The sequence below is a fragment of the Oxyura jamaicensis genome, chromosome 1 (genome assembly GCF_011077185.1).
Source record: "Oxyura jamaicensis isolate SHBP4307 breed ruddy duck chromosome 1, BPBGC_Ojam_1.0, whole genome shotgun sequence".
Classification (NCBI taxonomy): Eukaryota; Metazoa; Chordata; class Aves; order Anseriformes; family Anatidae; genus Oxyura; species Oxyura jamaicensis.
The window spans coordinates 184,374,729-184,388,210 of NC_048893.1; the positions used below are offsets into that span (position 1 = coordinate 184,374,729).

General features: G+C 41.5%; 1 protein-coding gene and 1 long non-coding RNA gene across 6 annotated transcripts in view; one reads left to right on the forward strand and one right to left on the reverse strand.

The window, feature by feature from the left end:
* Positions 1-13,482, forward strand: part of ATP8A2 (ATPase phospholipid transporting 8A2) — a 324,912-nt gene that overhangs the window by 281,856 nt on the left and 29,574 nt on the right. For all 5 annotated transcript variants that reach the window (XM_035326034.1, XM_035326038.1, XM_035326047.1 and 2 more), the window contains one exon: positions 11,466-11,554. In XM_035326034.1, the coding sequence (XP_035181925.1) occupies positions 11,466-11,554 (89 nt within the window). The remainder of the gene's footprint in view (positions 1-11,465; positions 11,555-13,482) is intronic.
* LOC118166882 lies at positions 1,057-7,741 on the reverse strand. Its single transcript, XR_004750781.1, has 2 exons — positions 7,584-7,741; positions 1,057-1,431 (listed from the first exon to the last, which is right to left on the reverse strand). It is a non-coding gene; the product is annotated as an uncharacterized LOC118166882 (long non-coding RNA).

Here is a 13,482-nt window from a genome sequence, read left to right on the forward strand (position 1 = left end):
AGCAGCCCGCTGGTCAGGTGTGTGCAGGGAAGCATGGAAGAGCCCCCACAGGTTGCCTGGGTAGGCCTCCATGATCCCCAAGGCAAAAAAAACATTGATTTAAATGAAAAAGTTTGTTGGTAAGCTTTTACAAAAGTTCCTGTTGTTCCTAACATTCAAAACCTGAAAGAACTTTGGCATTTCTGCTTTCTGATGTCACTTAAATGGCTTTGGAAAATCTCAGTACCTTTACTATTTTAATGTTAATTGCAAAGTTAGTCTTTTTCCATTCACTGTGCCTTGTGTGCTTTAAGCAGTGTATCACCGTCCACCTTTTTCACTAGCCTTGCAGAAGCTATTTTAAAACTTGTTCATGATGATATGCTGCTGACGTGATTTTCAAGTGTAACGCTAGAGGAGTGTTTCTTCTCGAGCTACACAACATGCCATTGTAGGGCTTTTGCACCCAGGAGAAAATAAAACGGGTCAAAATAGCAAAATAGGTCAAACCTCAGTAAGATGAGTATCTATTTTAAGTGGAAGATGAGAAATGAAATAGTAACTGTTAGTACTAAAATAAGAAATGGTGCTGTTTGTGTATTCAATTGGTCCGAGTTTGTAATGGGGCTTTGAATTCTGCTGCCGCCAGATCTCGTACTGCTGCTGTCAATCACTTTCTTTTTTTTTCTTTTTTTCCTTTCTTGAAAGGCTCACGGCAAATTTATTTTGGATAGTTTCTTAACAGGTGTTTCCTTGACGTTGCGAATGCCTTAAATGAGAACCTTGCTTTATGTCCGGAGCTCTCAGCTGAAATCACACGGCGGTCTGACACAGGCCCTCGCGTGTTTACTCATCTGCGCCCGCGCTGACAGCAGATCCTCGCCGATTCCCACAGTTGGCCTCGGCTGGACAGGGAGCAGATGTTGGGGATTACAGGGAAGGATTCGGAGGGGCTTTAGGCCTGTGCAGTTGCGGAAGTAATTCATTGTGGAGACGCAGACAGGGCCCGCCGCACCCGCGCTGAGGAGTTTGCTGGAACAGGTCTCGGTGGATTTCAACATCCAAATCAAAAACAAATGTTTTCCTGGTACCTTTTAATTAAAGGGAAAGCATAAATCAATATAATAAAGTCAATGCACCAAGTGGTGTCGCATTTCTACAGCCTTCGTCCTAACAGAGAAGTTGGCGGTGCAGTAGAGGTGCCTCGCTCACTCCTGAGGCGAAGGCCTCAGGGTCTCCGTGGTGCTGCATGGCATGGAGGCTTTGTGGCCCAGCCTGGCACTGGGCTCTCGGGAGAGCCTCTTCACCTCGAACTAGAGCTTGTGGTCTTCTCTGTCGTTTTGCAGATGTTTTACAAATCAGAGATCGTTTCCTATGGGACAACTTTGTCTTCATCTGTTCCGTCTGTCTCTGACTCTTGTGTTTTGTATTGTATGCTCAGAAATCAGCCATCTGTGGAAAAACAGGGGTGGCATGAGATGACCAAGACTGAGTGGTGGAGATGATTTGTCACATCAAGAGGTGTTCCCTGCAGACATCAAACATTGTACAATTTGCCTGTGAGGCTTGTCAGGCATCTCTGTAGGCCGGAGAGGGTAACTCTTGGCTGTGGTTCATACATTTAAAGGTTCAGAGCAGACAGCTGTAGCTGTGTTTTACAATGTGATGTGGAAAAGAGAATTTATGTAAATCACTGCTTTTCTCTATTGTGCTGTTGTTATGAAGATTTTGATGAAGGGTAAAAGGAATAAGGGAGAGACAGGATGCATATCTAGGGTTTGGCAAAGGTCGGGTGGGAACGAGTGCAAATGTACTTTGTATGTGATAATGCAAGATACAAAGATGTGGTGGCTGTAGGAGGAGGTCATATGTGCTTAAGCAATGAAGTAAATTGCTCCGGAATGAAAACCAAGGTTTTATGGGAAGTGGTACCCATTTGTGGTAAGACTCCACTGATCTGAACCAAATTGCAGTCATGCTGGAATAACCCAAGTCTGTAAGGCCTTCAAGAGAGACAGTGGGACAGTAAAGAAAACTCAGAGGTAACTGCATTTGGAATGTGTTTTAAGAAGAACCATTGAATATAGTAGCTGAGTGAAGATAAAATCCTAGGTCAGTATGTAGTCACCGAGCTAATAAACTACTCTTTCTGTAGAAATGCAGTGTGAGGAAATAATGGCTTATCTGATGCAAGTCTGCATTGATATAACAGATTAAAAACAGACAAGATCTATAAAATTAAAGTTACAGGATGTAGTTTTGCAGAGCCCTCTCTGTGGAAGTGAAGTGCTTTCAGCCGCTATTGGTTTCAGTAAGAAGTCAGCCTGCTCAATGATTTATAAACCTAGACCCCAATTTGAAAAATGGGGAGAGATCTGCTCTGTTACTGGCCCAGCAGTTCCTAGAGCTAATTCAGGCTGTATTGTTAGCAGGCATTTTCTGCAGCTCCTGAGCTATTGAGAAATCTCCAAGATGTAAGACACAGGGGACAGTGGTGAACTCCATCTCGGACTATATCAGGAAATAAGTTAAAATATCAGAAAACACAGCCTTTCCATACATGGGTCCTAGTGCTGTAGCTCACTGCAGGCAGCAAACCACGTGCAGAGTCATGGTACTTTCTGACATGCTGCCTACAAGCTCAGGTGTCTGTGTGCCCCATCTAAATTGCAGGATCAGGGATCTGGAGAAGAGCAGTCTTGCTAAAATCAACTTACTTGCCAAACGTGTGGACAAGGTGAAGAATCTAATTTTAATTAATGCTGATGAAAGCTTTGCCACTGACCATTCCAGATCTTTGCTATGTATGTGCTGGAGAACTTGGGGTCTGGAGAACTGGAGGTTTGGTCACCAGCTTCACTTGGAAGACAAAATTATTTAAATCATCCAGACAAATGGATAGATGCCTAATTATACTTATCTGAAATATTTAAATTTGTAGCTGAGTTAATGTTAATGAGTTAAGTTTTCTCTCTTAACCACCTTTTTGAGGTGGTCTGCAAAGGCACAAAAATGTTCAGCACAAAGTGGCAGAACAAATAGAAGAGGAATAAAAACAGACTTCAAGGATTATTTTAAAAAATGTGTGTAAAACAATCATGTGAGATGGAGGATGTGTTGTTTGATGCTAACATAAAAAGCTTTTTTTTTTTTTTTTTTTTTTTTTCCCGAATAGTACATGAACACTTGTTTAAAAAATGATTTTCAAAACACTCAGTGGGATAAACCATTTTCTGCTTTTCCTCTGAGGTTAGGACACGTGCCCAAATTCATACTATGAAACCGTGTTAGAGGTGGAATAACACCAGAGTTCCTGTAAGTGATCTTTTTGGTGCAGTTGGTAGGTCGTCTTTTTGCTCAGGGATGTTGCTTTGCTAGTACTGGGGAGAGGGGCATGTATTGAAACAAATGCATTTTGTGCGAGGAAGCCAGGGTTGGTGCAGTAGCAGAGTTGGAAAATTTCAATGCACAAAGCCAGGAAATTTGACAGTTGTGACTCTTTTTTTGTAGGTGTAACTTGGCAGGTAGTACAAATATCTTACATCTTCATTGGCAAGCAATGGCTTCTGTTAAACTTAATTATTCCCTTGGAGTTTTAAATTCAAAGGTGGGTTCTGTAAAATTTAATTTTTTTTCCCCTGCAGCTTTCATGATAAAGGCACAGTTATTAAATAAAGGCAGCTACTATACAAGAGTGGTTACTATTAAAGCCTGCACAGAAAAAGTTATAGGTACCAAACAAGAGCGGTTATATGCTGAACATGACTTCAAAAAGAAGAAATGTATTGTAAGGTATAAATTTATTTTTATATGCAGAGTAAAGGTTTGTACTGAAGTGCATGAAACAGTGAACAAGACAGACTGTTTCGCTGTCAGTTCTATCAAAATCACTGTTTCAGACTTACATTAAACACAGGCATAAATACAAAGAATATAATTTGGGGGGGGGGGGGAGGGAAGGAGAAGGAACGGAACTGCAAGTACTCCAAAAAATAAAAAATAAAAACATGTGGGAGTGACTTGGCTTCACACTGGGAAGCACACTTTGATACAGATTTCATTTGGGCTCAGTGAAATTACAGGAGCATGGCAGGTCTCTATACACAGCATCCTCAAGCGTGAGTTCATCTTAAACTGCAATAAAAGAAGCTTATGTTGTGTTGCACAACTATCTAATTGGAGGCATCTCAGAAAACTCAGCCTGTGTTATGATTCAGGATAATATCATGTCTGACTCAGGTAAGGGAAAGTAAACCTTGGATGCCATCCGCAGCATCCTCTGCACCAGTTTTTGTTTTCTTCAAGGTGTTCAGGGTCCACAAGAATTCACGTTAAGGAAGGAATGACTTTTATTCAGTAACTTTTAATTTGTGCTGGGGAGCTCAGACTTACACAGAATTATTTTTTTTAGTATTTTTTCAACCAGGAAGAATAATTAGCCCCTAGTGTCATTTACCTAAAGATTTACTGGGGCATTGCATCCACTTTGAGGAGAAGGCTCTTTTGTTAATGAGATCTGTTCTCTCTAATAAAATTTCAGCAATCCACTGATATCAATTTATGTGGAACGTGATTTTACTACCAATTTTTAACCAAGAGTTTTCTCCAAATAACTCAGAAGAAACATTTGTTTACATAATTTCTTCAGCTTAATATAACCAATCATGAAAAAAAATAAATGATAGGCTGCATGAAACTGCATCAGAGTTGATGCTGCTGGTGAACCATAAAATCAAATTAAAACACCATCTGATTAATTTCCTTAATTCTCTACTATCAGAGTAATAATGGAAAGTAACAGGGGCAGGCTCCTTGTTTAATTGGTAGTGTTGTATACTAATTAAGGAATGAGATAGAGTAACTTTTCTCAGGCAAGGCTGCATATGTAGATGTTTTAATTGACACAAAACAGCATATTAACACCTTTTGGGACATGTTTGCCCAATAATATCCATGGGAATTTCATTTATGTATCAAATATTAATTACTGTAAATTACATTAAAAAATAGAACTAAAAAAAGTGGTATTCCTCCACGATGGAAAACGAAGAGAGTGGAAGATCTGAGGGTTTCACTGTGCTCATAAGGTGTTTTAACTCTAGGTTCTCCAAAATGGTGGGAGTGTATGTGAAAGCTTTGTTACTGTATCACCAGCTCCTGGAATTTTCTGACAGTGAAGAGATGGTTGCTCAAACAAGCCATTTGTTGTTGTTGCGATTGTATTTGCTGGGGTTTCCGTGCTTTAGTCTGTATTTTCATACCTTCTTTTAACTATCACAGCTAGCAACTTATTTTTGATGCCTGTATATCAAAATACCCTGGGCTTTAGTAGGAGCACCAAATTGTGTGATAGTGTTGGCCTTTTTGTTCCTACCCTAGTACTTCTCCTATCCTCCCTCCATATATTTATCTTCAGGCTTTAAATTGAAGCTACCAATAAACTTGATTACTATGGTACGAAAGCTAGACAGTGGATAGGCTTCTTCTAGTCTTCCAGATGGCTTCAAGTGTGACTGGCAAAATATCTGAGAGAAATATCTGGTAATATCTGAGAGAAATATCTGGTAAAATATCTGAGAGAAGTATCTGATTTTCCTTTGCTCCTTTTACTGCTCTCAGGGGGAAGTGGCTGTATGAGTGGAGACTGGGAGAGGGAGGAAATAGGTTTGAGACTGGACCAATGTGTCATTGTGTTAAATCCAGCCAGCCAGTGAGGTCATTGTTTTCATCTGAGTCATTTCAGAATGAGAACTCTTACATTATGGAAAACATTGCACATCTCTATTCCAGCCATGGAAACATCCAGCCAGCCTTTCAGTAGTAGAGCTCCGCTGATTGCATTCGAGGTACTCCTGGCTCCCAGCGGTGTAAGAAGGAGGGGAAATCAAATTCTTTTGCCTCGTTTTTAACACTTTGCCACTAACCCAAAGGGGGTTATTCTTTAGGCACGCTTCCAGCCGAGATGCTTGTTGAGGAGGGAGTTGGTAAATCTGTTGATCACACCTGTCAGCCCTGGATCTAGTAAATCTGTCCAGCCTGGAGCTGGCTGCAGTTATATTGGGGGCTGGGGGGGGGTTGTTCTTAAGCGCCGACTCATGTTGAGGCTAGATTATGTTCCAGCGTGCAGAGGGAAAATCCTTGAGACTGCATGCTTGGATATTGATTATATTTCATACTCAGGCTCCAGTAGGCTCAGTCTCTGCATAGTACGATTTAATTGAGGGGCTTGGGCAATCTGCCCAGCTCTGCAATTGATTTGTGTGACCATGAGCAAACCATGTCATCTCTCTGCACTTGATTTTTAATGTATACGGCCTTTAAAGCGGGTCTGCTATTTGTAGCACTTTAAGGATCTTGCTGTATAATAATTACAACGTGATTTTTGTATTTTATATAACTGCATGTGGTAGAGATGCTGCTCATTCCACATGAGCTAATAGGAATAGTAGGAGAAGTTGTCTGAAGCTAACAATTGCTCTTCTATCATTTAAGTAGGAGAAAGCCGTTGCTACTTTGTGCCTTCAGAATAATTTATGAACATGAGACTATCTTCCAGCTGACTGCATGGCACGTGCTTGCAGTGTTAACACGTGGCAAGTCCTATGTCTCCTTAAGATCAATTCAGACACTTGATGGATAAACGTTTTTGCCCTTTCAAGATGAAGTCTTTTGAAAAAAGAAAAACAGTGCTGGCATTGAAACATTCAGTCCTGAGAGGATCCAGAACATGCAGAGACCTCACAGTACAGTTCTTTAAGGTAAAACGTGTTTGGACAGTGGTCCTCAACCTGCAGCAGTTGTTTGCAGGAGAGTTTAGACAGTGGTACTGTTCATAATCTCTGATAGTTCTTGGTTTGTTTGGTTTTTTTCATACATGGGATCTGTTCCTGCTCCCACTGAAGATAAGCTTCAAATTTATTAATGGAAAGCATTAAAAAAGATGTCTCTGCAGTTGACCACCTGAAGGTGAGCTTGGCTACCTGCTCATGATTGCACTGCCTCCTGCGTTGGCTGCAGAGGCAATGAAATGGGAGCAGCAGAGCCAACACTTCTAGAGTTGCATCTGCAGCTCTCATCAGCTGGATCCTTCAGTGCCATAGGTGTCTGGTTCAGCAGCATCTTAGTGATGTCAGTGACCATTTCTTGTGCCGTTACCGTGGTAGGTGAACCCCTCACAGTCATCACATGGCCCTTCTCACCCCATCTTCTCCTTTCCCAAGTGCTGCTAAAGGCAGTGCTATGCCATCACCCACATTTGCCTAGTGAGGACCAAAGTGACCCGACTGTCACCATGCAGGTGCCCAGCTGCCAGCAGACTGGATTCGGATCCCTGGTGGGATGCTGGCATTTGAATGAAAGTGAAACCAAAACTGAGTGGCTTATTGGATCCTTATCCATGCCATGTGGAGGCAGTTACGAACAGGACCTAGGCAGGCTTTCAGTAATAATTTTTGTGGCACTGTAAATACAAAGCCAGCTGTTTTCACAGTGAACTTATGTTTTTGCTGTCCATTTTAATCAGAACTTGGATGCATGGGCATACGAGGAAATGAAGCAATAAAAAGCTTTTATGATTCATAAAGTGAAATGAAATTTTATCGCACTTTTCTTGAACAACCTAAGGTGGATGAGATGCTTGTTTGGTTTGTCTGAACCCGTTACTGGTTGTTGCCCAGCCATGCTGTGAGTACCAAAGCGGTCTGAACGCCTTCCCACACCTGAGCTCTTCCTGGCCTTACTCTCCTGGCTGGGAGGAATTGTTGAAATTAGTGGCACCACCTATTGGCAGAAGTAAAAGTCTGAATAATGCTTGTTTGCATAGTAAGAAAAATAGTAAAATGGAGAAAATAGATTGAAACGTATCCTGTATTGCAATGTAAGGTTTGTTTTGAACAACTTGTTTGCTTATTTGGTATCCTTATGCAGAGCTAGTCCCTGGTTTAAAAAACAACCACTTAGTCTGTGCTTTCTAAAATAACAGTGGTATAGAGGAGATCTTCCCAGTTGTTCTTACCAGCCAGTACTATCACTTTTATTATCGTTGGATTTGAAGAGGATTTTAAAAGGTACCCACCCTTAAAAAGCAAATTTACAACTGTTAAGAGGCATTCTTTGCTAAATTATTTGTTCATTAGCTGAAATAACTGGAGGTAAACGTTTTTTTTTTCTTTTCTTGTTCCCGTTCTTTCATTTTAGCAAGTGTTACCATCCCCTGAAACGAGCTGTTTTACTTTGGCAGCTTCAGCAGTGCTTGGGCAGCAGTCTACTGACAACAGCAGCTTAAGCTGTGGGGTCTCCAGCAGGAGGACAGGCATCAGTATCGAGTGTTGGGGGGGTGCCGTGTGATAAATGGCTTCTGGTAGTTGCCTTCGATGTGCTAGGCACTGGTGTTTACACCAGCAGACAGGCTAAAAATCACTTTGTTGCATATCGTGGGGCCTGTGTAATGACAGAAGTGGTCAAATTTTGAATGTGTTTAAAAAACAAACTTCACTGTGACCTTAAAAAAAAAAAAAAAAAAAAAAAAAAAAAAGGTAGTGGTTCCTGGTTAGTAACTCTGCTTTTCTTATCTGCAGGAGATAACTGATAGTTGAAGGATGTTGCTGTTTGGGGCTGGGCACGGATGGGCTGCGTTCCCTGCAGATGTATTGCAGGAGGGTCATCGCTGCTGTCGTGACCAGCTGAGTAGCTGCAGTGGAACACGAGAAGGGCTGTGAAGGCTTTGATGCGATATATAGGTGTCCTTACTATAGCTTCTGTTCATAGCCCGGTTGGAGAACCCCAAAATGCTGGCTATGGATGTGCCCACACCACGTTAGGTGGTTTCCAGGGGATCCTCCACTGAGGAGCTCCTGTTGGGCCAGGGGATGGCGTAACCCTGCCAGAGAGGAGGCAGAGCTCAGGTCTGTGCCTGCAAGGCGAACCAGATCACTGCCATGTGGCTTAGCAGAAATATAACTGCAGGAGGAAACTAGAAATGAGCAGGGAAGAAACCTTCCAGATGAGCTCAGGAACGGAGAAAAACTTGGAGCAGGCTGTGTGGAAAAAGGCTTGCCGGTAGCACCGTGAGTGGCTGAAGAGGGCGAGATGAGATGAATGCTTTTACTGTTGTGGTGCAGTTTGCTGACAGGCTACCACTGAAGTCAAATGCGTAGCTGTAGGCAAAAAGTATTTGTCTTGAGCTTCTTTAGGGCAGAGAGCTGAATGTGTGAAATAGCCAAGCTCGAAGCTGTTGATTGAGTTGACAACATTATAATTTTAAAAAAATAGCATTTAAATGTCTACTGAACGCATACTTGGGTTGTCCTGCGCATTAAAAGAAACTCTTCTTTCAGCTAGGAAAGCAAAAAGGAGAATGTGAAATATTTTTGCTTCTAGTACCAGGAAATGCATATAGGATAGCATGGGCCTTTTCCAGCCTTCATTAGCACAAGCAGTGGAAGGACGGTCCATGGAAATGCTGATGTGATTAAACTGCTAGCGCTTTCAGGGTCACAGCCAAGGAAAAGCAAAGCACGAGTATAAATCCCATCATATTTTGCCACTGTGTTATTACAGTTCAGTCCTTTGGCTAACAGTGAAGTTAAGATTTCCCTCGAATTCCTGCCCATCCTTTTCTTTAAATAAGCATGTATCAAAACTGACTGCATGCTTCTGGCATTCTCATGTGAAAGTAGGCATGAGGGATCACAAATAACTGCGAGCTGATTCTCAGACTGGAATTTGTTTGCTTACTGTCCGTGTGGGTGGCAAAACGTCCATAAATGTTTTAGCACAGTCTAGTTTGCTCTTGGTTTGGGTACAAGATTTAGCACTGATCTGTCAGTCCAGCAGCAGCGTGGAGGGTTGCACATTCAGAAGTGGAAAATGTTTTTGGAAGTACTCAGTACTTCGTGATCCAAGGGCAGGTTGCTGCTAGCTGAGTATGACTGGACTGAGAGGTGGACAACTCAAAAAAGGGAACAACACGAGGAGAAGGTGCTGGGTGCTGTGGGTGACATCCTGGCAATGCAGTGTGACGGCTGTCCTCGGTTCTCAAGCTCAGCTGTAGTGAGTGGCGGTGGGTCCTTCTGTTGCTTTGTCTTAACAAAGCGTCTAATTACACATTTTGTCTTCACAGCATATTTCAAAGGCTTGGAGGCGTTTTGTTCAGTTTCATGTTCTGTAGTTCAGCCTCGTGTTTGTCTGTAAAATTCCCTGATGTAAAATTCCCCACAGTGTGGGCTGCTCTTCTGTTGTGTGCTGCAAATACAGCACAGCTAAACCAGCCACACCTGCATTTCACCAGTGTGTCAGCAGCTTCATCTCTGTGTCCGTGGGTATGTGCCTCCCTGCCTTTGGCTGCATCACACACGAACATCTTTGGTACATGTGTGTTGTATGTGGCATACAAGCTACTGAGAAGTCAAGGTTTTGGGGAAGGGATGTGACGGTATCCACCGGCAAGAGAGCGAAGTGTGGCTAGCCGCTGGGAACGCTGTTGACACCTTTCAGCCCATGCTTTAGCCCGTGCTGCATGTGATTTGTTACAATAAAAAATATTACTTCTGGTGTAGTAGAGAACTTAAATGGTTCTTACAGCATGTGTGTGTGTATGTGCACACGCTCATGCAAGAGGTGGTGAGGTTGTCTGCAGTCTTCTGAGTAGCAAGCTGGGTCTTACCATTAATTTGTCTTTAAAAGGTTCTGAAGAGACCTCTAAGTGAATGACCTAAAATATTTACAGCATTGCTGTAAATAGTGCCGTGTTTCAACTTTGTTCCGCAGCTGTATCTGTATGCTGGGACCTGCAGGGTTTCTGGAGGTCTTCCTTCTCAAATCCTACCAAGCTTTTTCTCCAAGCATTACAACAATGAAAGAAATGCAAATATAAACGTTGAGCTCTTTGTTTGTAAAAAGCCGTTTGCAAGGACAAGAGTGAATCTTTCCCACCCTGGTTCTCGGCAGTAATTTGAGCAGGAAGTACTGGGTTTAAGTGCAACATGACTGAAACATTTTAATGAGACATCCATTTTTTTCCATGTCAGTTTGATGCTGCTCAGAGATCTGGCAGCAGTGGGGTAGAAAGAGAGTAAGCAAAGGGCTAAAAAGGTAGTCAAAAGTACAAGCTAAACATTTATGGTGCAATTCTCCACAAGTGAAACTGTGTCTGCCTGGATCCACAAATTGTTATCAGTGAAGGATATGGTTGAAACATAACATTAAACATTAGATAAATAACGTAACATTAACATAACATAAATTCTAGGGAATATGGGATCATGAGGAATGATCCTAGTGAGAAATGTTGTTTCTCAGTCATAGGCCTAATTTCTATTAAGAGTTTATGAGACTTCCCCCTTCTTTCTTGCCCCCACAGATTGCAACATCATTCAGATCATGGATGCAGTGCCTGTTTGATGCCATCACTCCAGCTTTTCCTTGAAAACAACCACTTCATGTGTAATGGCTTGAAAATGCTCACAATTTGTTTGTTTTCTTCATAGGCTGGAATGGTGTTGAGATGTGGATACTTCTGGTTTGGCTTGTTTCTCGTGCCCACTGCCTGCCTTGTTAAAGATGTGGCATGGACAGCGTAAGTCCCGAACCAGTCTTCTCTGTGTTCTCAATTCTCTGTCTTCTCAATTATTCTGCATGCACAAGTTGTCCAGTTCATTCTGTGTCTTTCTGTAAAGAACTATAAAGCCTTCTAGTGAATGCAAAATGGTGATACTCATTTGGAAGACTTCTGAGCAAAGTTAAGTGGGAGCCTTTTCTCGCCTGCCAATTCAATGAGCAGTGTGAGGGAATGAGTCCTGAATCTGAAGGAGGCAGCTTTCCCTTAGTAATTAAGATTTCTAGCTAGATTATATGTGTTGTCTACCGTATAGGTAAAGACAAGTTTAATTCAGACATGAGATCTCTTATTCCTAAAGGGGAGTCAGTAATTCGTTCAGTTAGATTAAGGTTAGGTGGGGAGACCAAAAAATAAAAATAAAGAGAAAAAAAGTGGTTCTCCAGTCCATACCTTGTAAGTTCCCAGTTTGTCATCTGCTTTTTCATTTCACTTAACTGGGTCTTCCAAGATTTAGCTGTAATGAGAGCAGTACTCACTGGAGTGTACAGTCCGTCTTAGTGATTCCTTCCCTACCCGGAGAGGAGGAACAAGCCTTGTGAAATACAACCCTGTGTAATCCCTGAAGCCTATCAAAACTTCGTAGTTTTAAACCATTGCAAAAATTACGCAATTTCAAGAACTTTGATTTAAAGGGAGGCAACTTATACCTTCTCTACTACTGGAATTTGAAATGCATGAGTATCCTTTTCAGATAGAATTGTTGATGTTTTGTTTAGATTGGATTTTTAAGTGTCTTAAGCCCCAAAGCATTTATCCTTTCCCTTGGAAGGCTGTGTTACAACCAAGATTTTTTCTTTATGGAAAAGCTTTTCTTTAGCCTAACGACATTATTTTCTTGGTTTCTGAGGGATTACAAATCCCCATTGCATTAGAAGAGTGGCAAAGGAAGCATTGCCCTTGCTCCCTTAACCATGGGCAGTGCCATACTTCATAACCTCGTACAAGGAGGACCCAGGCCATTCCAACTCAGGCAAAAACAGAGATCCCAGCTACTGTGAAGAGGGAATAAAGGTTAGCATGCCACTTGTCATGAAGGCCCGAAGTGAAAGCTTGATAACATTTAACACTTAGCTCCAGGAATGAACTGTCAATTAGCCAAGGAAGATCCCTTTTTTTTTTTAGGGAGAAATACAGCAAATACTGATAAAAACAGAATGTTTGCCAAACACAGGTACATTTCAAATGTCAGCATAAAAGGGTAAGGGTAATAGGCATACATCTGAAAATCTTTTTTTCTACCTTTGGGGCTGATAGCACAGTTAAATTAAGCTACTACTAGGCAAATCTACCCATCAGTAAATATTTATTATCTGCTTTCCTATTTTCTCCCTCAGTTTAATTTACATGAGCTACAGGGCTAAAATTAAAACTGAATGTCATAATGTAAAATTTCTGTGAAGGCCAAATTACCATTTAATGTTCGAGCACACTAGGTTTTGTTTGTTATTGTTGCATTCCTAAAGCTTCTCCAATTGAAAAACATTTTAAAAACTCTAAAGCTGAGGACAAAATGTTTAAATTTGGATACTTAAGTTAGCTGTGTCATTGAACTGCTTTGGAAAGCTCCAAAAAAAAATCTTAGAATTCATTTAGCATAACAGGTTCTGCTTCTGTGTCAGGCATGATTTAAAATTACATATTTAGAAGTCAGTGGGACTATTCCTGTGATTAAAGCCAGAAAGGAGCTGAACTGTTCGCAGCATCAGAGATCAAATCTGTATTTAGGTGCCCAAGACTGTGCTTTAGTTTTTCAGATGTTTTCATGTTCAGTGTCCTGAAATTGTCTTCAGTTCTTGGCAAAAATGACTAAAGAATTGTAAAAGAGGCCAGACCATGGCAGGCTCATCCTCAGCTATTACTCATTTAAAACTCTGTTAGTGACTCAG